Source organism: Taudactylus pleione, unplaced genomic scaffold (genome assembly GCF_031769625.1).
Source record: "Taudactylus pleione unplaced genomic scaffold, aTauple2 ptg000055l, whole genome shotgun sequence".
Classification (NCBI taxonomy): Eukaryota; Metazoa; Chordata; class Amphibia; order Anura; family Myobatrachidae; genus Taudactylus; species Taudactylus pleione.
The window spans coordinates 4,496,803-4,524,675 of NW_028284457.1; the positions used below are offsets into that span (position 1 = coordinate 4,496,803).

The window sequence follows — 27,873 nt, forward strand, 5'->3', positions numbered from 1 at the left end:
GATTTACAAGACTACAATACACTTCTTTCTCCTTAACCAGTTACTCAGTTTATTTACTCTATCTTGTTGTGGTGAAAAAAAAATCACATTACTCTGGCTGACATTTCTGAGTGTGCGAAACATAAGCTTGTCAAGATGAGTGATTATTCTCAAAGACCGGAAGAATAATCCCTACTTTGTCCATATGTCATATCGTATACCACATATGGTTATGGTCTGCATTACGCTGCCAGGCTGTCCAAATAGCTGTATGATTGCACAAATCATGTGCTATCCCCATTATATCGCATCAAGTGTGAAATGAATTGTGAGGACCAGCACATATTAATACGTGCATCAGTTTAAACACACTAGTTACCCATTAGAAGTTTGATAGCTAAGCTAATTTTACGCAGTCTAAAATGTATATATTTCTGTATTTCTAAGTAACAGTTATTTGTGATAGATACAATCCTTGATGAAGATGCCTATGTGAAAATTAAAAATAAAATGAAAACTAAAGACAAAAGACAGAATGGAATTTCACACAGTATAAGGTACAGTCAGAAGCCAATTAGCAAATGCAGCAAATGCATGAAGATCAACGTATACACAGAGTATATTTACTTTAACCAGCAGACACTGCGACAGAGGTGACATGTAAAATACTGAATTTATAGTTCATACAAAAAAAGACCGGCTTGAGGCCTTGCCCGGGAAGCTCCTCTATCTGCCTCAGACATGGCCTGGGCTGGGATTGAACCTACAGACAGCAACGCCCCTGCGTGATGTCATAGGTCACATCACCGGCATTACAAGGGGGGTGCAGACTGCACCCGGGTGTTACTCTTCCAGAGGGTGACACCCTTGCAGAGGATGACTCCAAAATGCCGGCTACTCCGCAGTGACAGGGTGCCTGGTGTTGCACTGTGATAGTATCATGCAGCATCCATCTCCTGTCACTGGGGAAGAGCTGGCAGTGCAGGTACAGTCTCCAGGGGCAGCCCAGCATCCCTGGGAGTGATGTGATGTGAACACGGGCTTCCCACAAAGCTACGCCACCTGATTGAAGACCTTCCTATGAGACCATACCCCTTCCCACAAGGTCACACCCCTTTTTGGGAGCATGCGCAGTAAGGCTGTTTACCGCACTGGGTGTCACTGACACCAGTGCCACCATTGCTGCACGTCATTCCCGTGGACACACAGTGAGTAAAGCAGGCCATACACCAGCCCTAGGAGGTTAGTTGAAATGAAAATCCGGTAATGTATGGGAGCAAATGACAATCAGCAATTTGTTCCCAAACACCAGAAAACATGACAAAGGTACTTCAGGCAGGTTGGTTAAATCTGTTTGATTTAAAAAATGTTTCTGAACAATAGCTTTCTTCCAGTGTTTGGGAGCAAATGGCTGATTGTCAATTGCTCCCATGCATTACCGGATTTTCATTCCAACCAACCAACTAGTTTTATGGTTGGAGGAAAGTTGGTCTGTTGTATGGCCAGCTTTAGACACTGACACTGAAGCAGGCTATGCTTTGGGGCTGGGGATGGTGATGAAGGGCTGAGGACAGTGAGGATGGGCTGAGGTAATGAGGACAATGATGAGGGCATGAGGTGATGAGGGAATGAGAATGGTGATGAGGGAATGAGGATGGCGATAAGGGAATGAGGACAGTGATGAGGTGCTGGGGGCTAAGAATGGTGATGAAGGGATGAGGTTGGTGATGAGTGGGTGAGGTGATGAGGGGTGAGGACAGTAATAAGCGATGGTGATGCAGAGCTGAGAACAGTGATGAGGGGCTAAGGTGCTGAAGACAGTGATGAGGTGTGAGGGTTAGTAATGACATGTGGAGGGGATGAGGACAGTGATGAGGTGCTGGGGGCTGTGGATGGTAATGTGGTACTGGGGCTCCGGGTGAGGGAAGGAGTGGGAACAAGTTCCAACCCACTTGTCTGGTCTGGACTCTCTGGAGGGATGCCAGGCATTCAATGGTCTGTCTGGACCCTCTGGAGGGAGTCCAGTCACTGGTCTGGACTTTCTGGAGTGACTGGAAGCACTCACTGATCTGGAGGCTGGTCTCCTGCAGTTAACTCTGTAGTCGTGTGTGTGTGTGTGTGTGTGTGTTTCTTTTCATATGGATGTCAATGAGTATTTCATAGAGTAGAATACATAAGGTGAAAAATAATTGATAAGGAATTAAAGAGAGATAAACACAAGGAAAAGTTAGGGAAGATGACAATTAAAAAAATGGATCCAGTTAGAGAGGTATTCTCCTAGCAAAGCATAAAAGCATAGCCATCTGCAGCCATATGTACTACAATCAGATGTACTGCTTACAGCACACTGCCTATCTCACATGCAGTAAGCAGTGAGATTACATCTGAAGTGACAAGACACATTGCTCTGCATTTAATAACTGATGATGGTTATAAAAGTGCATCATGGTCTATGTGTCTGCTTATGGAATAGTGCTGCCAGATAAGTAAGGATCATTAAGTCATCTTCATCAGCAGTAGTATATTGCCTCTGTATAGCTGTGTCAGTCTTACACGGGATCAGTAGACTACTGTAGATGTTTAGGATACGTGTCTATTATTTAAGGCATTGGTGGAATTTTATATGTACGTAATTTCAGCATTTAAAGAACCAGTACATTAATCATAATGGGCAGTCAATATGACTAGCTACTCAAAAAGTCAAGGTATCTAGATTCTACATTTTGTTTTTGTTTTGTGCATGTTACTTTTAGTTTATTACTTATGTTTGTACATATTGAATTTCTTAATTAAATTATTATCAAAAGTATTAATTAATTCATTAATTAAGAAAAGTGGAAAAACAGAGTATTAATTGAATTGAGACACTTTCATATTTTGCTTATGACCCTTTTCCTCGAGAACTTAATGAATTCCCTCACGTCTTTGTTACATCTATAAGGCAAAGTATAGATAAGTTAAAAAGTAAATATAGTGAAAACTGGACTTTGTAAAAGATATTTAAGTGGAAAAAAAGCTATTTAGTAAATTATGCATTTTATTCTGCAGTTTTTCACATATTAATATAAGTAAATATACTCCTGGTTTTTCAAGACTACTTACAAGAGAACTGTGCAACCCAGTGGGCAGATTATTGTAGTATGTTTATTAGGCATTACAATGCAGTGACCTTTTATTTTGTTATATAAAGGAATTATTTGAAGTCAGCTTACAAAAATGATAACCCCCCAAAATTAGGGGTAGGGGCACCCAGCGGTGTAGTGACCCTGCCATCCTGTAAAAAATAACAATACAGTAGAAAACGCAAAATATCATCAATACAAATAGTAGTAAGCAGTATTACATGACTCCTCGGTAAGAGTGAAACATAGTTATAGTATCCACATAGGCGGATAATAAGAAAAATAGAAATAACAATTAGACAACAAGAATATACATGAAAAGTGACTCAGCGTATCTAGTATTTCTACCCATAATTTAACCTTGAACAAATGAACTAAATACCAAATCTTGGGTGACGTTAATGAAAGAGGCCAAAAAGACCTAACCCTAGTCATCTCTGTGACTGGTCGGGAGTAGCTCTAAATAATGAGTACAGTCACAACCAGGAACAGCCCCAGGACAAACCAGTCATGAATCAAGTGGGGTCGGGTGCCAGTGGAGAGTCAGCTCCCCATGACTTCTTTTTATGGTGCTGTACTTGCCGCCACTGGTCTTTCTTCTGATGGCCAGGAGGCCCAGAGTGTGGGAGTGAAAAGGCCTGCCAATCTGGAAGGGTGACAAGCTCCAAACCCAGTTCAGTGCAGAAGTCAGGTAATTCCGCAGGAGTCTGGAGAGTCAGATGTTTGCCAGCATGTGTGACCTGAAGAGAGAACGGGAAGCCCCGTCTATATTTAAGGTCTCATTTGCGCAAGGAATCTGTCAAGGGTTTCACTAGCATTCGCTGTTGGAGAGTACGCCAGGAGAGGTCTTGGAAAATCTGCAGATGAGTTCCATTGAACTCTACTCCCTCTAAGTTGCGAACTTTAAAAAGAATCTCCTCCTTCTGCGAGAAATAATGGACCCGGCAAATAACGTCTCTTGGATGGTCAGTCGCTAGTCACTTCGGACGGAGAGCTCTATGGACGCGGTCAAACTCAATAGGATCGTTAGGGTCTAATTCCAGGATTTCTCCAAAGATTTTATTGAGGGCATCGATGAGGCCAGATGGAGGGACATTGTCTGAAAGCCTCCGAACATGAATGTTGTTCCTGCGCCCTCTATGGTCCAGGTCATCCAATCTATTTTGCATGGCCCTCATGTCTGATGATTGTTCAAAGATTAACTCATGAAGTTGGGATAACTGGTCGTCAACAGACTCTCTCTCCTCCTCAAGGGTAACAATACGGGAACCCAAGTGTTTAACATCAGCTTGTACCAAAGAAATCTGTGTCTGTACAGAGTCCTGGATCCATGACTCCAGGGCCTGCATGTCTTGTTTGGAAGGGAGCATTCGAACATGGTTCAGGACTTCCATAATTTCACCCCGCAATTGAGAAATTTGAGCATGAAGATCTCCAGACGAGGGAGAAATTGACCATGGCGGAAGATGTTATTGGGACAGACTCAGATACTGTCGCAGGGGAATCTGCAGAGTTTGAGATAGGTAGGAATGCAGGTATGCCTGAAAAGAATTGGCCCCTGGCGTCCAAGGATCCTTTTTCTGCATATCTCTCTTGTTCTTGCCCATTAGGAACATATGTGGGGAGGAGTCAAATGGTAGTTAGTGCAGCAAATGAATGGATGGTGGAGGACACATTCCCCCATTAATGAGACTATATAGCAAGCATGGAGCATTTACAGAGAGCCATCAGCTTCACATTAGGAACCCAGGTATAGGGTGGGGTGGGGGGGGCACTGCTCGTCCCTCGTGGGTAGGCAGAATCAGGAAGAGGTAATGCTGCAAGGAGGACCACAATATATATGAAACGTAATTTCACTCTACATTGCCTAAAATGGAGGGACTCCCTTGTCAGAGAAGAGAGGTTCCTAAAATAACTGTTTCCCTCAAAAGAGACAATTATACTGTGCAGAACACTTCAGCGGGCCAGCAGATTAAAAATCAAAGGCATATCAGTAAATATAGAAATAATGCACTGTATAGTGTAATTATAGTAAATTGCCACAGGGGGGAGCCAAACCCACATAAATAGGGGTTTTATATCTTGCAATCTAAGGTCTGTGATGTAGCAATAGAGAATAGTAAAGTAGAGATATTGTGTACTTTATATTTTTACACAAGAGCAAAATATACAAATTTCAATTAGAGTGAGGCAATACAGGGCAGTGTGACATCTCTCAAATTGTGAATGGCTAGCTGAGGTGAGGGAGAAGGAAAATGGAGCAAGAGGGAACTGCAGGATCGCATCAGCTCACCACCTCCAAGCAGGATAAGGGAGCAGAAAGGGCACCAGCAGGTCTCAGAAGGGCAGTAGCAGCGGTGGCCAGGTCAGAGGGTAGCAAGTACAGGCCAGCCAATGTCTGCAGCACCACTGGATGCAGGGGTGGTGTCCCCATACCACAGCCAAGGGAGGAGAGTCCGGAGTCTCCACCGGCCACCAAGGTCTCGGCCACAGTCAGCGGCAGGAGCAGGTAAGTCCCCTGGGTGTTCAGAGGTACAGGGAGGCTCAGCAGACATCGGTGGGGCAGTGAACTGAACACCACGGTATGGAGATGCCACATCGGCTGTATCCAAATATCTAGCCCCTGGCTTCAGAAGGACGGGCAGGCGCAACCTGCAAAGGCACAGAAGATGCCTCCCGGCTCTACGAACCATGCTCCCCCAGTGTGGACAGGTAGCGTGCCATTAGTAGAGTAGGTAGGTGGCTCAGAGTGTCTGCAGGTAACGTGCTATAGGGCAATTTAGTGAAAGCCAGGCAGGAGCTCTCCTGGAACACGTCTTCTTCCAATGCTTGCCAGGCCACACCCCTGTCTTTTTAAAAATATTTATTTTGCAGTGAAAGTACAGGTACCAGTGGGCTCATAATCCCCCACATGCTGGTACTTGTGGTTCTCCAAGTACCAGCATGCAGGGGAGGCTTGCTGGGACCTGCAGTTCCACAGCAATAGGCAATATTTTAAACAACCTCAAATGCACCACACACTACGTAATCAACCTGGCACCCACCGCCCAGGGGTGCCTAGGATAGCCACAGGCTATCAGCCTAGGCCTGGGGTGCCCTGGAGAGGGGGACCCCTTTATTGGGGGAGGGTCGCCAGCCCCCCAGGGCTCCACTGGCTGTGGCATTAGCCAACTGCTAGAAAAAGTCAGGTACTGGTTCTGGATAATAAAAGGGGACCCTACGCATATTTTCCTCATGTATTTCCAGAACCAGGACCGGCTTAGAGCCCAGAGCTGGTTGCGCTGAATTCGGGGGACCCCTATATCATATGTCCCCCGGATATTGGCAACCAGGACTGGTTCTAAATATCCCAGTGCTAGTTGTGCTTAATACAAGCGACCCCTACGTCATTTGACCCCTGTATTTAGCACCACCAGGACTGGGTCTGCAAAGCTCGGTGCTTTTTGTTCATTTTGGGGGTGGAGGGGCATGCTATTTTTTTTTTGTAAACACAGCAGCACAGACAGATCTCAATGATCCTGTCCGTGCAACCTGTATTTATTTTTATCACACACAGATGCTGGCATCACGGTTCTCCCTGATCCGTGCATGCTGCATCTGTCTGTTGCCGCCGCCAGGTCCCGCTGCCCAAAACTCCACCCTCACCGCCAACCACACCACCGCTGCTAACGCCCGCGAGCCCACCACAGTCCAGACTGCAGCTAACAGCCACTTCTTTCCCCCGAGTCCCACCGCCACTGCCGCCAGCAAAGAACAGCCATCTTTGTGCATCCAAGTGAAGCCACAGTGAGTACACCTGATGAAGGCAGCTACGGAGGCTGCGCAACAAGTTGAAGCTTCCTATCTCTATAATGACACAATTTTGAGGTAACAGTTTAAAAACTGTAACTTTCTCAATTACCTAAACCTCAAAACACCCTACTCTGGAACAAGAGCTACCTAATAAAACAAACCCCAAGTTGAAATTCACCACCTATCCTGAGTTATGCCTTCCCAAAATCCCCCATAAAGAACAGCAGAAAAGTGGTCCTAACAGAGTATCAGAAGAACTTTAGATTACTCCCAATTCCTAATTTTTTGTCCTGATATTTGGCATGCAGCACCGAGAGACAGTTTTACCCATCCATGCCAAATTTCAGCTTGGTACCTCCAATATCTTTTGAGGTGTAGCCCATTAAACACCATGCCTCCCTGTATAATTCTCTATGGAGAATTAAATTTTTTGAGTCAGCCCTTATAATATAATCATATGTCCTGACTGACTGACTGACTCATCAACACCCAGCCCAAACCCCTGGACCTAGAAACATTAAAATCGGGGAGTATATCCCATCCATGATGTAGGTGCCCACTAAAAAGGTTTTTTTCAAAATTCGACTCCTAAGGGGGTGAAAAGGGCTAAAATATTTCCTCCCCTGTGCAATGTACTGACTAACTGACTCATCATGGCTGCAGCACAGTTCAGAATTCAAACACCAACTGTCACCCCAAGTGCTGCAAATCATCACTGGCAGTTGTTGTGGCTCCTCTATTTGAATAGTGAGCGAAGGGAATGTGTTACTACAGAGGTGAGGGAGGGGAATGTCAAATGTGTTACTACGGAGTGAAGGAAGGGAATGTGTTACAACATGGGTGAGGGAGGGGAATGTGTTACTACAGAGGTGACCAAGGAAAATGTGCTACAACAGCAGTGAGAGGGGAATGTGTTATAGAGGTGACGGAGGGGAATGTATTACTTCACAGATGAGGGAGGGGAATGTGTTACTGTAGAGGTGAGGGAAGGGAATGTGTTACTACACAGGTGAGGGAGGGGAATGTCAAATGTGTTACTACAGGGTGATGGAGGGGAATGTGTAACTACAGGGGTAGAGGGGGTAATGTGTTACTACAGAGGTTAGAGAGAGGAATGTGTGACTACAGGGGTGAGTGGGGGTAATGTGTTACTACAGAGGTAAGGGTGGAGAGTTACTAAAGGGGTGAGTGGGGGTAATGTGTTACTCCAGATGGGAGGGAGGGAAATAAGTTACTACAGGTGTGAGTGAGGGTAATGTGTTACTACAGGTGTGAGGGAGGGATTTCAATTCTACACAGGTGAGGGAAGGGAATGTCGAATGTGTTACGTCAAGGGAGGGAAATGTGTTACTATATAGGTGAGTGAGGATAATGTATTACTACAGAGGTGAGGGAGTGTAATGTGTTACTATATAGGTGAGGATAATGTGTTACTACAGAGGTGAGGGAGTGTAATGTGTTAGTACATAGGTGAGGGAGGGTAATGTCTTACTATAACAGTGATGCATTACTATAGTAGAGGTGAAGAATTAATGTATTACTGGAGTGGTGAGATGCAAATGGTAACAGTAAATATCTAAATATATATATTCATTTTATAAATAGATATATATTTTTCTAAACACATCTTAGATTAATGATGTGTTCTTAAAATTATTGGCTTCAAGCACAAAATGCACATGGGGCCTGATTCAGTGATGTACGTAATGCCGATGTTTATGCAGTTGAGAGATTATCAGAAGTCTGTGAATATTTGCGATGAGGATTTATTTACAAAGTGATTGACAGGAATGGACCGTTTGTGGATGACAATGGGGGCAATTCAAACGAAGGTGTGGGGCATGGCTCTGACTGTGACCCCATACGCCAGGGGTCCCAACCACAGTCCTCAAGGCACACCAACAGTCCAGGTTTTAAGGATAGCCTTACTTGAGCACAGGTGTCTTAATTAGTACCGCAGTTATTTTGATTTAACCATCTGTGCTCAAGCTTGGATATCACTAAAACCTGGACTGTCAGTGTGCCTTGAGGACCTAGGTTGGGAAACATTGTCTTACGCAGTAAAATTGACTTTGGCGTTTCAATTCCCGCGCCCATTCTTCACCACCATAGGGTCACCCAGAAGTCTGATAAGTGATTTATATGGAGCCGAGCTTTCTATGCAGTCACTTGTATTTGTGAAGCCACTGTTGGGTGTCTCAATACAAATCCCAGCGGATGTGACATTTGCATATTTTCACACACTTACGCTGCGACGGCATTAGCGTACATCTCTGAATCAGGCCCATAGGCATATAGTCATAAAAAAACTGCAACAAAACAATTTGCCATGTTGGACTCATGACAGAAGACAGCAACGTTAACATGCACTAAAGCGTCAGACTTTGTGTACCACGAAGCAAAGAATCATTGTTATTTTCCATCTGCCTTTTCTTCATGAGCTTTCAAGAGGACAACACTAAATTAATCATAGGAACTGTCAACTATATACGCGAGATTCTGTCAGTCTGGCAGATATAAACTCAATATATCAAAATACTATTATTTATGCTACAACTGCGAAAACCACGGCCATTATATTCTGGCCACCCTGTACTTTCCGATCATCGTGAAGTACAGTTATGTTTTACATTTTCATTACTCCCAGTGTCTAATTAATTTAAATAGTACAGAGAGTGCAGAAATAACAATATTATGTGAGAAGGAGGAATTTCAGTCATACCATCTGGTTACTGACGATGGGAATCGTGTACAATGATATTATGGAATCCAATTCTAAATTATATTACCATAGTAAATAGGTCCTAGCATGGATGCAAGGTGCTGGATGAACGACCGCCTGGCTTAATTAATTTCCAGTTCCTTAAACATTGGCAACATAATCTGCAGGTGTGTGGCCAATTGATGATAGGATAGGATGGTCAACCGATACTGTTCTTGGTGGACCATTAAATAGTAGGGGAGTATGATCATATAAGGCCAAATTTCTCACAGACCCTTTTAGATTACAATGAACAGGTTTAGCTTCTTGATAAGTAGTTTCAGTGGCAAACACATGATTTCTAGAGGAGGGTTTCCAAATGCTTGATTTTAGAGCAAGTGTGGCCAGCCCGGGATGTCGTCGGCATCCTGGTATGTGGGATGCCGATGGTCTGAATACCGGCCCCGAATTCCCGACAGGTCGGGATCCTGGCACTAGCATCCCGACCGCCGGCATCGCGAAGGCAAGTATCGGGGTGTTAGGTGGAGGTTAGGGTTAGGTAGTGGGGTTAGAGTTAGGCATTAGGGGGGAGGGTTGGGCACTGGGAAGGGAGTGTTAGGATTAGGGTGCGGGGAGGGGGAGGTTAGGATTAAACACTAGGGGGAGGGTAGGTTTAGGCATCAGGGAGGGGGTCATAGGTTTAGGTATGAGGAAGTTAGGCTTAGGCACTAGGGGGGAGGTTAGGGATAGGCACCGGGGAGGGTTAGGGTTAGGGATTAGGAAAATACTTATGTGCGTTCCTATGGGTGTCGATATTCTGGCTGACAGGATGCCGCTGTTGTTATTCTGACCAGCTGCATTCCGACAGCCGGGATTTCATACCCAACCCGGCCAGTCCATGAAGAGGGCATAATTAGCACTTATCCAGCTTTAATATGTGTCATACATAGTGTATTTTGTGTCATAGTTCCAGCATATACAGGGCCAGCGATGACAGTAAGCCATTAGATGTGGCAGTAGGACCATCCTGCCTGAGCTGAATGTTTTTATTTCAAATGTGCACCATTGTAGAGCATTGGAGCAAGTCTGGGGGAGCAGCAGAATAACCTAGCACTGCCCTGGACATATAAGTACATATTGGTCTCCTTATGCACTGGATGGTGTATTTTTATACAGTATTAATAATTAATCCTATTGATGGTCTATAACAGTGGTACATATTAAAAGATCCACAGGTGTTGCTAATTATTTCATTTGTGATACTGAGACGAACATGCAGCACTAGTAATAGTCTATTCGATTACTATTTATATTGTGGTCATGGTGTGGGCTGGGGAGGGGGGTTTCCAAACAACTGTACCATCCCCCCCTGCATTTGCCTATGCATGTAAAGATTTTTAAATCCTTTTACAAACAATAACAAACTTTTACATGATGGATATGACTATTTCACAGGTAAACGTACTTACTGTCCCTTGGTGTAATAATTCTACTTTATCACAATGGGCTCTATTTACTACAATCCGCATTGGTTAATGCAGATTATAGTGTGATATTACCGACTGAATTCGTAATTACTACAAATCCCTTACAGGGACAGAGCCTCTGTCGCTGCGAATCCCCTCCGCACACTAGTCACGGTATTTTCGCAAAAAAATACCGTGACCAGTGCCCCGCGCATGCGCCGACCGACTGTCGCTGCTACCCCCCGGTGCTAAGCCCTGCCTCTGTTGTTAAGCCCCGCCCTCCGCGATCGTGGACCCCCCGCGACCCCCCCTCTGCCTTAATTACTCTTATGTCTTCCATGTCTTCCAGTCTGGTGATATCCCATACTGCACTGGGACCCGATCACCTGATGACCGGGCCGCAGTGCAGCATGGCAGACCAGCTGACCAGAGGGAGGATATCACCCGGAGCCCCGACCACCGGTCCCTGGAGTCAGGTAAGTAAATTTTTTTTTTTACTTGTTTTTTTTACTTTTTTTTACAGTGAATCAGCATGTGGTCTGTTTAGACCACACAGCTGATCACTGGGGCCGACTCCTGGCTCTGCTCTCCCCATTAGAACAGGGCAGGAGTCCGGTAACCGGGGTAGACCCTGGATAATGCCACCTCCAGGTGGCGTTATTATCACAGGGCTTTCCCCGGTATTTTTTTACAAATTATTTTTAGTAACTCTGGTCAGATCACATTTCCCATTACAATTATGGGAAATGCGATCTGCTTACTAAAAATAAGTGATACTTAGGGGTTGGAGTAGAATTTTACAACTGTAACTGTAGGTGAAACTAAAATAATGTGAAAAGGGTGTGAAAACACCCTTTTTCACTTTATTTTAGTAAAAATTATGTTAATAAATAGAGCCCTATATCACATTCATAATATGTCTTAACATAAATTAAAAAAGCAGCATTATTGGTGCTAGTGTTACATAATTACATTTTGTACAAAGGAAACTTTTCCGAGCATCATATACTTCTTTTATGTCATAGCTTGGTATATTTACCAAGATGTGGTGATAGAAAATCTTGTAAAATATATCCAAAGGCAGCCGAGCGGTGCTCTGTTTCCCAGTATTACGGGCTGGTACAGGAAGAGGAGTCTTCGTGCTTTACCAGCCAGTTCCACATAAAGTGTGTGCATTTCTCAGGTTCTCAGGTGCAGAGTGAAACTGTACGCTCAGACTTGTGCTTCCAGATCCACTTTTGTTATATAAAAAAAGTTACTGTTAAAAAATCTTAAAGGAAAGAAATAATTTTTTTTTCCTGTAGGCGACCTGCTATTGTCATCCTGAGATAGTGATAAGAGGATTTAAGTTTCTACAGTGTGTTCTCCGGCAGTAGACAAAAGCCCTAACTCTGCTAAAAACACCCCAAAATATCTGTCATCTTGGCAGTAAGTTTCATAGAATGTTGAAGAACTCAAGCATCAGGCTTATACATTTCAATATGACTATAATCTTTGGCTCATCACTGATGTGTCTGACTGAGTGGCATAGGATGAGTGCCACTGGTGTGCTAAAACTATTAAACAGGGCTATTAAGGTCCTTAATTTGAAGATTAATTTGTGATTTACAGCCCATCACCAGTGATAAATAGCAGCTTTACCCAAAGTAATTAAAACATTCACTTTGACAAGTGCTTTGTGTGAAATTATAGGGACGAGAATGTTGAAGTAAAGGGAAACCTTTCTAATTTCTCACTGGTAATAAACTATTGTTGTATTTTTTTGTGGATTTAAACCGATGATGACAGATGAATTTAACTTGCATGTTCTCACCCAGCTGCACATTAGTGTGAATGCAAAATGTACACTACCCTACCAAAGGACATTAATGAAAGCACAGTTACAATTAAATGTACTGGTGTTAATACTTTAGAATATCTCATGTATGCCATAAGGCAATTATCCTATATTTACAAAATGTAAAATCCAATGCAGTATAATATATGTGTCTGTAACTGCATATCTATGTGTGTGTACGTACATATATAAAAATGTGTGTATACTATATATATATAAAAACACTGTTTTTATTTGTTTTTTATGTTGGTTCTTTTTGCTATTATAGCTGTATTTGAACTGCTTCTATATGTTGTTTTAGACGTGTCAGTGTCAAATATTCTGTAATGGCTTGAAACTCCTGGCAGTGGGGCATCAGATTTCATCAGTAAAAGGTTAACAACACATTTCACAATCAATTTGTTTGTCAGGTAAAACAATTTATGTGTAGCCTAAGATTTATGAACTTCTGTGATGCTTCTCTCAAGTATGGAGGTTTGTGCTATTGCAGCATTACTGAGTAGATCAAAGGGATGGTTTTCTGCTGGTCACCTTCAACCTCTATATACTGTTGAGCACAATGCCAACAGCCTTAGCTAGAAATGACTCATATCTTTTACTACTAAGGACATAAAATACGTACAAAGTAATACATGTCTGCATCATTATGCATAACATAAATAAGTATATATGAACTTGTATCATTATATATTATACGCACATCTTTGTCTGTATGCTAGGACTGGAAAACTTGTCAAAACATGGGTTAAAATTAATGAAGTAAGATGTAGATAAATCATAGAAGAAACCCTACTGCAGTCCATAATTCAGAGAACATCTACATTCCAGCAGGACATTGAAAGCATACAGCAAAAGCAACACTGCAGTGGCTAAAGTACAAAACTATCAGTTTGGTGGCCCAAACAAAGCCCACACCACAGTCCCATTGATATGTCTCAGGAATGATTTGAAATTTGCATTCACCCACACTTCCCATTCAACGTGATGGAACTCCCCCAATGCTACATAGTAAGTATGGCTGGTAGACTCTTACCAAATAGACTCACAGCTGGAGCTAACGTCGCTATCAAGTGCCGATAACCTTAATTTGTCTAATTCTTGTTTGAATTTAATTGAGAAAAACTTTACAGGTTATTCCAATTGACAGTACAAAGTACTTTATATTGATATCCTGAATAAATCAATGTTAATAACATGATATAAAGAAGTGAAATGTTTTATAATATCAATAGGGTTGAATACTTGTCATTTACATTCATTTACATTCATTGTCTAAATTGATGATAGCCAAGTTGTGATACTATGGATTATCATACGTTTGGGCTTTTCTTTGTAAATAACCCTCATAAGTTTTCCTTAGTGAATCTTCCATTCAAAATGGCAACTCATGTTTCCTTGTCATCCATTTCCATGGAAATCTTCTATACCTATTGGCATACCTTACCTAAAATGTTTTCATGTCTCATGAGCACGGTTTGGTAGATCTCAGTCTCTCTGAACCAGCTGGCCTCCTCAGTTGTAAAGAAGACTTTTACTGCCACTTTCTCTCCACGCCATTTTCCCATCCACACCTCACCATATCGCCCTTTGCCAATCTGTTTCACCATTTGAATCTGCTTTGCTATTGTCCTTTGTACCTATGAATAAATCCAAAACCAACAAAATATTAGTTACAAAAGAAAATGACCACCCACTATTAATAAGCTTAATGCAGAATAAATAATAGGGGATAAAAAGAGAAATCACTTGGGATTCATTTTACTGCATGCACCATTTCTCCTTCCTCCCAGGAGTACGTCTAAATATTACTAGGATTCTGTACAATTTGAAACCGTAAAACTAAATATGCTGTAATTTGAGGCAATATTGACAAAGGTTATTTTGCTAAGGAGCTCTTGGTTCATTTACTGCCACCCACATACAGACTTACTGTACCAGAAATGTAAATGTGAAGAAATGATTTAATAATTCATTAAAACTGACATTGCCCGGTTTGCTATTTTCATCTGTTTTGAGTTAAGAATGTGAATATTTTACATGGAAAAGTGTAAAAATCAATCTTTATTTAACGTGTATGATCCCACTACTATACTCCACAACGCTAATCCCAGCAAAAAGTAGTAATTGGTAAAATAAAACTGTACTTTTAAACAAAGGTGTCGATACTAGTGGCATAGGGAGCTGATCCACACGGGGCTACCGGTCACTGGATACCCAGACTTTACATTGACCACTAATACATCATATTGCCATATGCTGCCATTTGACATAATGTACCCCAATACACTTTGTTATTTGTGATACAGTACAGAGGAAACCTTAGTGTGCGTTTGGAACTAGTTGGAATAATATCAACTCCAAAAAGTGAGTCAAAGTCAATTCATGCAAAACCTCATTCAATTACATAGCTGCATCATTAGTAAGCTCGGAATAATACATAGGGGTATATTTACTAAAGGTCGATTTTAATCAATTTTAAATCGATCAAAATCTATTAACATCGATGTTCTGTTTCTGAAGCTAAATCAGACATTTACTAATACTTAAAAAAAAAGCTAAACAAAAAATTGTCTGTTAGTAAATGTGTGATTAAGCCCCAGAAACCCAACATCGATTTTAATCAATTTTTAACAATTTTAAATCGATTCAAATCAATTAAAATTGACCTTTAGTAAATATACCCCATAGTGTCATTAAGTTTCACTCTTCTTCAATTCTGTGTTTATCCAGAATGTAACAAAACAAATCTTAGTGATTGTTGCCAACTTAGTCTCAGAGAAAAAACCTTCCTGACCCCAAAAATGGCAATTGGGTAGAATCCCTGGATCAATCACCCATATAATGTCTTGTACTAATTATAGCTACAGATACCATTTCTTGTAGGAAAGACATCCAATCCATGTTTAAGCTGTTAGTGAATTTTCCACTGCCACCTGCTGTGCTAAGAAATTCCACACCTTAACACTGACAGTAAAGAACGCCGTCCTTCACTAATGGGGAAACGGTCATCCTACCATTCACAGCTGATGCATAGCTAGTGATCTAAATGAAATAGAATCATGGGTACTATGAGAGCCCAAACCTCAGAAAAAAAGATTAAAGGAATTCCAATAAATGAGTAGGGTTCTGTTCAAATGTAAAAATATGTGTTGTCTGGTATATATTTATGCGATTATTAATTTATATAAAGAAAATGTATGTACAGATGTTCATTCTTAAAATCACAGCTATTCTTTTATTGAATGATAATGTCAGGGACAAGCAAACAGCTATTATAATACAGTTTCCCTTTCAGTTAATAGTAACAGTGCAATTAATACATACTGTTATTATTGTATACAATTAGAATATAGGTTTGTGCTGTAAAGCATCATTTAACCCTGTGGCGAACTGTGCTATGTCCCAGGGGTGTATAAAGAGAGGAGGAGGCTCGTGTACAGTCTCCATCCAGCCCAGCTCCTCTCTAGCTGACGGCGCACAGAGTAGACTCTGAAGCTGTACAAGTGTCTACCATGCATGCTCCTAACTCCGAGAAAATGGTGCTGTGGCCATTTTCCTGGCAATCTTTCTACTGCGCATGCGCAAAATGCCGGGAAAATAGCTGCTCTGCCAATTTCATGGTGATTTGTGCAGCGTTACCACTGCCAACGGAAGACTCCAGAGAGGTAAGTATTAAAGGGTGTGTGGTGTGGGCCTCCCTGAACCCAGGAGCCTGTGTGCACCACACTCCCTGCATCCATTATAGATACGCCACTGGTGTAGCCCTAACATTTTCTCTTCACATTGCAGGGAATCCTCAGCTAGCATTTGCCTTCACTGTGAAATCAGAATTTCAAAGAGTTCTACTAAATATTTGTATTAATGTCATATAGCCTATAACACCACCAGATTATTATCTATAAACATTCCACCATATATGTGAATCATTTTTCCTATTATCTCCCCAATGTAAAACTGACTTAAAACTGAACACATCAAAATATTTTATTGTTATTAAACTGCATGCGATGATAAGAATACAGTTACTGTTGTAACTGAAGTATAATTGTTTTGCTATACTATAAATCTATTCTACCCTGATCTTACCAGCAGAGGGAGCCCAGAACCACTTCCAGAGCTCTGTGACTGTTCAATTAGGTCTTTCAGTGATTCCCCAGGAGGGATATATGTCTCATCCTGCTCCAGGCCAATGCTGTAACGTGGTCTGGCCTCTTGTCTTTTGTACCTGTATATACAGAAGATGCTATCAAATAGATAAACTGTGCACAATTGCCAACATTTCAAAATAGTTTCCAGGACTGCTTTGCTTCATAGCCAGTACATCTAAGAATGTCACATGTGATACTGTCTTAGCTGACCTTGTATCATTACAATGCCCAACAAGTCTTGTTTTGTCACCACTGGTTGCAGCATACCTTTATGCAATTTAAATATGCCTCCTAAATAAATATTAGCCTATATAATGAAAATATATCGTAAATACTGCACTCAAAGTACAAAATAAATAGAAATTTTACTGTTCCATGTGTCAATACAGGGGCAGGTGTTTCTAGAGATAAACCTTTAAAACATAGGCCCAGATTTATCAACGGGTGATATTCTTGTTATCACTCGCTACTAATCTTAAGTGGTGCTCCAACCAATCAGCTCATTGCTGTCATTGTTCAAACATATGCCAGGAGCTTATTGGCTGGAGCACCATTTTAGGACTGAAAATAAGGGACAGTCGGCAACTATGTACAGCATGTATACAGTATAGCCTAATATGATTATCAGCACTTTTTCTGTGCAAACTCAGTTATGTTGGTTTAACTAACCAAACCCTCAGGTAAAACAAATGTAACTGAACAAGTAATCCGAATTTAATTATACCAATAGTCCCAGATAATGTTTCTATACTTCCAATTTTCTTTCTTTTGTATGTATCTGTCAGGCTGATCTTTGAGAGTTGATACTTGTCATTGAGCTATACAACGCTAGTATTATAACACACACAATGAATCAAACGGTTTTATAATGTAAAAACTGATTAACATTTTGTAATCACTTAACTCTTACAGGACTGTTTATTTTATGTTAAGTTTGATTGAGTTTGCCAGTCATTTGCTGTATGTTTGTTTAGTACTTCATATGTATAAGCGATCAGTGTGTTCTAGTTGTCCCTATATCACTGTATGATATACAGTACAGACTCCCAGCTACAGTACAGCTGTAACACAATCATAGTGCAGAGGACCACAGCCAACAGTTTAGCTGTAACCCTTATACATAGTTATCAATGGAAATGAAATGTACAGTATTTTTCCTCATGACACATCTGCAAGGTACATGTGTAAGACGTCTGTGTGTCTGCACAAAGCATCTTCCACAGGCCAAGAGTAAACTAAATTGTCTGACTATGGACATGGCTGTATTGCACTTACCTGAAGTAACAGAATATAAGAATCACTGCAAGGATAATGCTGCATACAGTCACTGAGATCAGGAGAGCCATGTAATGGATACTGCCATCAACAAAATCTAGAGGAAGAAGTAAGATACAGCGGTGAAATCTCTTTCAGGGTTGTCTCACTACACCCAGGCCTGTCACTGTCATGGGTTCTGCCACTGGAAAACTTTGAGTTTTCACAGTCCTCCAATTATTTTGAAATGGAAAACTGGGACACACATGGGACCTGTGGTTTGCTCAGGCCAGATAATACACCACATACTTACTCTTCATGGGGGGACAAATAATAAAGTGCAAAAAGCTCTGTTTCCTGTGGTAACTGATGTTTCGCCACCATCAGGAATGTTTTATCACATCACAGGGTTATAAGTGTTTTCTTTGCAGCAGAAAGCCTTTAACAAGTATTATAATACAATCACATTCTTTTATAGGACCATTATATAGTTGTTTGTTGGGGTAAAACAAGCAACAAACTGCACAGGTATAAACTAAAACCACAAAGTAAATTACTTTACACATATGCATAATGACAGCGCATGCACAAGCTCTCTCTAGCATGTGCAAAGTGACTGGCCTGGTGAAGCCATAAGGTAATCCTTGCCACCCCAGGCAAGTATTGTCAGTATAACTGAGTATTGTCAGTATAGCCAGGGGCATAACTATAATGGGTGCAAGGTGTGCGGTGTACAGGGGCCCCTGGGTCCAGGGGGGCCCTCACCACACACCCTGCACCCATACTTTCTAATACTTACCTCTCCGAAGTCCCAGGTCAGCTGGAGAGGCACTACACAGGATGCGGCCATTTTCCCGGCATTCTACGCATGTGCAGTAGGGAAATCGCTGGGAAAATGGCTGCTGCGCCATTTTCCCAATGTCCTATGCATGCGCAGTAGACTCCGGGCACAGACTAGTTACACAGAGTCTACTGAACCGGTCAGTATGCCGCGGCCCCAAAAGAGAGAGAGGAGGGGGCCCTGGACGGTGAGTGAACACGGGCCCCTCCTTTCTAAATTCGCCCCTGAGCATAGCTGAGTATTGCCAGGATAACTGAGTATTGCCCAGCTGCTCTGGCAATATTTTCTTGAGATACGTGAATTTATTACTGCAATAATAGAAAAAAACAAATTTTCCTTAGTGCCACTGATTGATAAACAAAGAAATAAAAAGATCCCATAGTTACAAATAATGTAACAGCTATTAAGGAACCTATTCCTTCTGATCATATTAATTTATACCCCTTTCAGACATACTGAGCAAAATTCCCGGGTCTCATGTCTGTGTGAAAGGTACCTACCCGGGAACACGTTCCCGGGTAGCCGCCCCTGCAATCGACCAGGGTTTTTCCCAGGAATTAAGTCCCGGGAAATTACCCTGCTTCTGTCTGAATGGTGCTACCCGCGAATTTACTACTCCCGGGCAGCACCAAGCAGCTTTTGCATGTAGCTGACAGCGCAGAGCGTCCTATAGGACGCTCAGCGCTGCTGCTTTGAGCTGACAGTGCAGAGCATCCTATAGGACGCTCAGGGCTGCTCCTTTGAGCTGACAGCGCAGAGCGTCCTATAGGATGCTCAGCGCTGCTGCTCACCACCCCCAGCACCGGCCGGCTGTGCCACAGCGGGCCGCCCACACTCCCGCTGGACCACCAGGGAATTAAAATAAATGTTAAAAAATTATAATTAAAAAAAAAAAACTGCGTTACGATTGGCCGGCTTTTGGCTGCTGAATGATGACATCATCATCATCAGCCAGAGAGGGGATAGGCTAGGAGGAGCAGACGGCAGAGAAGAGGCAGGTAAGAAGAAAAACCCTGCTCTTGTCTGGGGTCTACCTAGGAATTTCCCGGGTAGACACTGTAGTGTGAATGGGGGTCTCGACCAAATACCCGGGAATTTGCACAGGAGAAATTCCCGGGTATGAGCAGGAAATTTCCCGAGTTGTATATCTGAAAGGGGTATTAGATGCTTCAGAAGTAAGAGATATGGGAAAATGAACATTATGAGTTAAACATTTTAACTGAAGTAAATAGTTCTATCCATGAAAAACAGTGCATATGAGAGTACTAGACTTGATGCAGCTACATTTTATAGCAAGATGAGCAGATATCCAGGTTTACTATGTTTGGCAGCTAAAAAGAAGCACAGTATGCAGAGGATTGTATTAAGTGTGGAAAACAAATATCAAGCAGGTTTGACGCTGCAGGATGACAGTTGATAAGGCAAGAGACGTACTTATTGAGCTCCAGTTTCCATCATCCTCAGCAAGCCCTGACTGAGGTTTGATAGATGCTGAGAGCTTTAGGGAAACTTCTCCAGGAATATGGCATGTTAAGGTGCCCATACATCTGCGACGGATTGTCGTGATGTAGCAATGCGATCGGAAATGCCGATCTTCCGGGTGGAAATTCCGACCGCCCACCACCGATGTTTAGCGATCCGTCGCAGGATCGCTGAATTTTTACATGTTAAATGTACCCAATTAGACAATCACGATAATTTTTTGATCGCGATCGTCAAATCGGGAAAATCCAACATGTTGTACTTCTGCGATCCTGCGATGCAGGGTTGCATCATCGCAGGATCGTGGCAATCTGTAGCTGATGTATGGGGCCCTTTAGAGAAGGCAAACATTAAACTGCAGCGGCACCATTTAAAAAAGGAATGATAAGAGAGGTGTTTCTTTAATAAACATTAACTCAAGTTTACATATTAATGTAAGTACTGCAACGCAAAATGCTATTATATTAATAGTGCATATTCTTTAGGGGAGACAACTTTAGTAGCAGGTATGCATTAAAGTATTCAAATGTTCAAATATTTAAAAAAATCGAACTTATATGATAAAGTTTACCTATTGTTTCTTCATTGCTTACAAGTCTTTTTCATTATTGTATGTTGAAGGCACTACAGTATTCTAATATTGCAATGTGGTGCTTTTATGTCATCTGCGAGAAGTTGTTGAAGCTATCACACACAGTTGTTTTATCACAGATACGTGTGTACTGGCCCAATATAGGAAAAGGCAAAATGCTAGAGTGTATCCTTTACCCATACTGGGGCTCATGTACACAGTTGTATATTACACTATAAAAACACCATTTGTGTCAGATTCTGTGATGCTATGCAATTACCTTTGCTGTTTTCTAATGCCTAGAGCACATAAAGGGCTCTCTGTCTGTATTATAAATAAACCCACATGACCAGCATACAGATGTGTACACAAACACCTATCCTCAAATTGTGCAAAATAGCCCTGTTTGGCGCACCACAAACTTTGCGACTAAACTACGCCATGCATCCCGCCACAGACTTTTGTACAAAATATACATCTTATTCACATCACTAATGTAATAAAACATACAATGCGCGGGTAGCATGGATACTGGCACTGGCATTGCATACAGCAGTGGTGTGGGTAAAAATGTGACAGACTGAGAACCGGTACAAGTGAGCCATGCCATGCATCACAGCACACATTTTGCTCCTTAATATACAGTACTAGTTCCTTTTCGACAAAAATATTAATCCTATATGCCTAGGACACTAGAAGTTTCTTTGTTAATATGCAGCTACAATGCAAATAATGCACTAAATTTAGTAAATTTAGAAAGGTCCAAGAACTGCTATCCGTGGCAGAGTGTCTAAGGGGCGCCAGGTGTCTTGTGCCATACAGCATGAAGATTCAAAGTATAGGTGTATGAGGACACATCTTTGGGATTATTATCTAATTACGAATGCTAATTATGAAGCAAGATGTTCCCCAGTCTGAGATGTCATGCTCAGCAGCCAGTGCAGTTCTTCTGGTAACACTCTCTAGGTTCTGCAGTTATAAGTCGTACTATAGAAGCAGGTACTTCACCCACATAACTAATCTTAATGTAACCTTGCTCCTTACCTGTACCAGCAGAAAAGTAGCCCCTCTGTACTTAGAACATATCGAACATACATAAACTACAGCGTGGTCCTTGTTTTAAAAAGAGATTAGCAGGATCAACAATTTCTTTGAAAAGACCCATAGCTGAGCATGGAAAAATGAGAACTTCATCTCTATCGACTCATCCTGCAAGGGCGCTATTATGTTACAGATTTACGAGAGTAATGAGAGAAGAGTCTCCTCTGGGACCTCTTACTTTACTCTTTTATTAAAGACTTGCTTCTTATTCTTTACTGCTTCTTTTTCTCTTGAATTCTTTACATTTGTAGGCTTAATCTACAACACGCATTTTAATAATATAAATGCTATTGCCTTTGGCATTTAATTTGGCCATGTAGGCTTGGGAGTCATACTGTAGCTGAGGCTCTTTGAAAAGAGATACTGACAAGATGTCTATCAGGATAAAACACACAGGCCCATCAGTCATTTCTCGCATCGGCTGCAGCTCTCTACCTGTTCTCTGGCTCTAAGTGTGTGATAGATGAAATGGAGAACCCTCTGGGGAAGCTGCCTTTCTTTTTGAGAAAAGAAGCAAAACAGGGGACTGAAAGCTTCATTTCATGGTTTACTAACAGTGTTGCCTTTTTTTTTTTTTATATTGCCCACTTCGATGTGAAATGTGCGGTTTGTAACAGTTTAGGATGTCAGTTTGAATCAGTCTGATAGAGATTGTAGACAACTTAAACAAAATGCTTCTTCACAAGACAAGGGCAATTAAGATTTTAACAATTAATAATGCATAGGTCTCGCAGACACTAGCTAAACTGCTGATGAATGTATAATATATAAGTAATTAATTATTGAAAAAGCAACTTCAGAAAGATCCATAATTACATAGAACATGATCCGTAAATTGCTTAAATGCCTTTGTCGACTGCTTTTGCGTTTGTGACAGTAAGGTTTGCTTCTTCCAAATTTTACAGAAATAAATGAAGTCTAACTAAAGTCACAAGTGAAAAATTATGAGACTTTCTTTAAAATGTGACTTGGTAAAATGTAAGCTGTCCTGCAAGGCCACCTTAAAAGTAATCCATTGTTGCCCTTTATTTACTCAAGGCAAAAGTACTGTGTTATAGCCACAAATATATTATTAGGTGTTATACGTGCTGTATGCACTCGGGGCCGATTTAAGACTTTAGTGAGTCTAGAACAAAGATCTCATTATGTGGCCACCAAACCCCTCCACAACACTTGATGGGTGACTTGTAACCACATACTAAAAGTTTTCTTAATAGACCACTATTATTTATCCACTGGTACAAGTGTAGCATTATGAAAGTTTCTAACATGTATAGAATGTAGGTAGAGAGAGGACTGTTAGGATCATTTGCGATTTTATGCTTGGATTTAGGATTTAGGCTTGGATTAGGGCTGGGGCTAATGTTAGGTCTAACTAAGAGTTAGGATTAATTCTATTAGGTTAAAGTTTGAGATTACTATTTTGTGTTGCTTTGACGGATGAGCTCTGGGGTAAATTTTACCATTTGAAATAAGAGATTTCTTTCTATGAAGCAAGGGCCTCTAGTCATTGTAAAGCCGGGTACATGCTATGACGATGTTGGCATGATATCCAGTGTACTGCTGATCGCAGATTCTGGATTATCGAGAATCTGCGCATGTGCAGGACCCAGTCTGCGAGTGTGCAGGACCCAGTCTGCGAGTGTGCAGGACCCAGTCTGCGAGTGTGTAGGACCCATTCTACGAGTGTGCAGGACCCAGTCTGCGAGTGTGCAGGACCCATTCTACGAGTGTGCAGAACCCAGTCTGCGAGTGTGCAGGACCCAGTCTGCGAGTGTGCAGGACCCATTCTACGAGTGTGCAGGACCCAGTCTGCGAGTGTGCAGGACCCAGTCTGCGAGTGTGCAGGACCCATTCTACGAGTGTGCAGGACCCAGTCTGTGAGTGTGCAGGACCCAGTCTGCGAGTGTGCAGGATCCATTCTACGAGTGTGCAGGACCCATTCTGCGAGTGTGCAGAATGGGTCATGCATTGTTGCACGCAGATCGGCCCCCATTCCCGGAAACGGGGACATGTCCGCCTGCGTGCAGCTTTGCAATTGCGATCCTTGCTGAATCACCCCCACTGCCTGCTTGAAATAATCATCCAGTGAATTTCTCTAAAATACAACTTGCGGGCATCAGATATTGATGAAAGGTAAAGGGCTAAATATTGTAGACAATGGAAAAACATGGTGTGGAGAGGGGGCTATGTGATGGAGGGTGAATCCAAGTAAGAAATAATTGATGTGCTCCTCTGAAGATGTGTGATTCCATGTAACCAGGGCTATTTTTCTGGAAAAATAGGTTCAGGAACTGTGGGTGGAGCAACTGGGGGTAGAGTTATAGAAAAACAATTATACTGTATATGTGTGTACTATATATATATATATATATATATGCATTATATATGTTATATATACATACATAAACGACGCGGTCCGGCACTCCTCTGTCAGAATTCAGCTTCCTCCGATGCCCTCAGCTAAAGGGTTAATTCAAAATGAAGTAAAGGCTGCGGAACTCGGAGACTGGTATTAAATTGCTATATTAACAAGTGTCACAAAAAATTCCAACGTTTCGGAGCTTTGAGCTCCTTTGTCAAGGTGTCTCCAGAAGCCCCGGGGAACGGACCGTGACGGAGAAGCTGGTGTCGTCTTTGTTCACTGCGGGTGGTCACTCTTTACTATTTAAGGTAGGTTTCACACACAATCACTTGATCACACCTTGACAAAGGAGCTCAGAGCTCCGAAACGTTGGAATTTTTTGTGACACTTGTTAATATAGAAATTACCAGTCTCCGAGTGCGCAGCCTTTATTTAATTTTGTTATATATACATATATATAGTATTTAGAAAAGAAGGCACTCAAAAGGGAATTTAAAATAGAACTTATCTTATGGAAAATACATTTTGGCCAAGAACAGTTAATGAGAGGTTCAGGAACTGAATTCCTGCTTTTTAATGCTGAAAAATAGCACTGAATGGAACACACAAATCTTTTGCAGGAGACAGTGACAAGATACGCGTCGGAGGAAGGAGCAGGTGGTGTAACAAGGCAGGATGTAAGTGCTGGTCTTGGCAGACAGGGAGACACCTTTGGGCAGATAAGAGGACATATGTACTAAGGCATAGAATATTCAACAGCTGTGTAGCTGAGAACAGAGTTGTTACTGTACTCTGGCTGAAACATAGTTATAAAAAGGCAGCAATAGCAAAATATTAGGAGATTCCACCTGCTGTACAATTCAAATATGACACAAATGGTGACAGTTTGGTAAATGAAGCATCATTTAGTAGAGGTTACAGTATAGAAGATAGGAGATGATGACTGCAGGTTTAGCATGTTATTGCACTATAGAGGTGCAGGAGGATGAAGGAGATGTTCTTAAGGTGGAGGTGACATGATTTTGAAAAATATGAAAGTGAGCACCAGGGCAGAATGACATTTATGGCAGCAGGCATGTGAGTCGTGGTAGACAGGGTTTTTTTTACACCAAAGAGTTTAATATTATCAGATTACAACAATACATCATATCTATTTACCTAAAATTCATTTATTGATTAAAATTAATATTTTGCTGTGAGACATTGCATGGGTCATGCTGACCATGAGGTGAGGAGTGAATTTCATCTGGAGTAGCATTTCACATGAAGCCCACTGCTGCCTCTTGCACAGGGCTGCCATCAGGGGGGTACAGCCAGCACTAATGTACTGAGCCCAGGCTCAGAGGGGGGCCCCCCGCACGCAGGTGATCCCGCATGAGAAAAGCTTTTTAGTCACAGGCAGATGTCTGTCTGAGACTAATAAGTAGTTTGCTACCAGGGTCATCAGTGCGCTGCGGGCCCCCTAGCTCTCTTAAAAAGCTGCAGCAGGGTCAATGATAGACATTGTCAGTGAATGATCTGCTGCAGCTGCAGAATGGGATTTAGATGAGGACAGGAGAACAGAGATGCATGGACTTGGTACTCCTTTTCAGTCTAACCATCAGCCCCAACTCCTCCCCTTACTGCTTCTTTTGTGCCTGCCATACTGCACAGCAACAGAGGTGCACATAGGCTGAAGTTTCCCAAGTGTGTATCTGCCCCCTTCCCTTCCCAGGTGTGCCTCTGCACCCTCCTTCCCCATGTGTGCCTCTGCACCCTCCTTCCCCATGTGTGCCTTTGCACCCTCCCTCCCCATGTGTGCCTCTGCACCCTTCTTCCCCATGTGTGCCTCTGCACCTTCTGCACCCTCCCTCCCCATGTGTGCCTCTACACCCTCCTTCCCAATGTGTGCCTCTGCACCCTCCTTCCCAATGTGTGCCTTTTTGCACCCTCCATCCCCATGTGTGCCTCTGCACCCTCCTTCCCCATGTGTGCCTCTGCACCCTTCTTCCCCATGTGTGCCTCTGCACCCTCCCTCCCCATGTGTGCCTCTGCACCCTCCTTCCCCATGTGTGCCTTTGCACCCTCCTTCCCCATGTGTGCCTCTGCACCCTCTCTCCCCATGTGTGCCTCTGCACCCTTCTTCCCCATGTGTGCCTCTGCACCCTCCCTCCCCATGTGTTCCTCTGTACCCTCCCTCCCCATGTGTGCCTCTGCACCTTCTGCACCCTCCCTCCCCATGTGTGCCTCTACACCCTCCTTCCCAATGTGTGCCTCTACACCCTCCTTCCCAATGTGTACCTTTTTGCACCCTCCCTCCCCATGTGTGCTTCTGCACCCTCCTTCCCCATGTGTGCCTCTGCACCCTTCTTCCCCATGTGTGCCTCTGCACCCTCCCTCCCCATGTGTGCCTCTGCACCCTCCCTCCCCATGTGTGCCTCTGCACCTTCTGCACCCTCCCTCCCCATGTGTGCATCTGTACCCTCCTTCCCCATGTGTGCCTCTGCACCCTCCCTGCCCATGTGTGCCTCTGCACCCTCCCTCCCCATGTGTGCCTCTGCACCTTCTGCACCCTCCATCCCCATGTGTGCCTCTGCACCCTCCTTCCCCATGTGTGCCTCTGCACCCTCCTTCCCCATGTGTGCCTCTGCACCCTCCTTCCCCATGTGTACCTCTGCACCCTCCCTCCCCATGTGTGCCTCTGCACCCTCCCTCCCCATGTGTGCCTCTGCACCCTCCTTCCCCATGTGTGCCTCTGCACCCTCCTTCCCCATGTGTACCTCTGCACCCTCCCTCCCCATGTGTGCCTCTGCACCCTCCCTCCCCATGTGTGCCTCTGCACCTTCTGCACCCTCCCTCCCCATGTGTGCCTCTGCACCCTCCTTCCCAATGTGTGCCTCTGCACCCTCCTTCCCAATGTGTGCCTTTGCACCCTCCCTCCCCATGTGTGCCTCTGCACCCTCCTTCCCCATTTGTGCCTCTGCACCCTACCTCCCCATGTGTGCCTCTGCACCCTTCTTCCCCATGTGTGCCTCTGCACCCTCCCTCCCCATGTGTGCCTCTGCACCCTCCCTCCCCATGTGTGCCTCTGCACCCTCTTTCCCCATTTGTGCCTCTGCACCCTCCCTATCCATGTGTGCCTCTGCACCCTCCCTCCCCATGTGTGCCTCTGCACCTTCTGCACCCTTCCTCCCCATGTGTGCCTCTGCACCTTCCTTCCCAATGTGTGCCTCTG

The 27,873-nt window shown here is 43.0% G+C and overlaps 1 protein-coding gene across 3 annotated transcripts in view; it reads right to left on the reverse strand.

The window, feature by feature from the left end:
• Positions 1–27,873, reverse strand: part of BMPR1B (bone morphogenetic protein receptor type 1B) — a 519,259-nt gene that overhangs the window by 11,231 nt on the left and 480,155 nt on the right. For all 3 annotated transcript variants that reach the window (XM_088464464.1, XM_088464463.1, XM_088464465.1), the window contains 3 exons: positions 18,321–18,417; positions 16,984–17,122; positions 14,342–14,534 (listed from right to left, as the gene is read on the reverse strand). In XM_088464464.1, the coding sequence (XP_088320590.1) occupies positions 14,342–14,534; positions 16,984–17,122; positions 18,321–18,417 (429 nt within the window). The remainder of the gene's footprint in view (positions 1–14,341; positions 14,535–16,983; positions 17,123–18,320; positions 18,418–27,873) is intronic.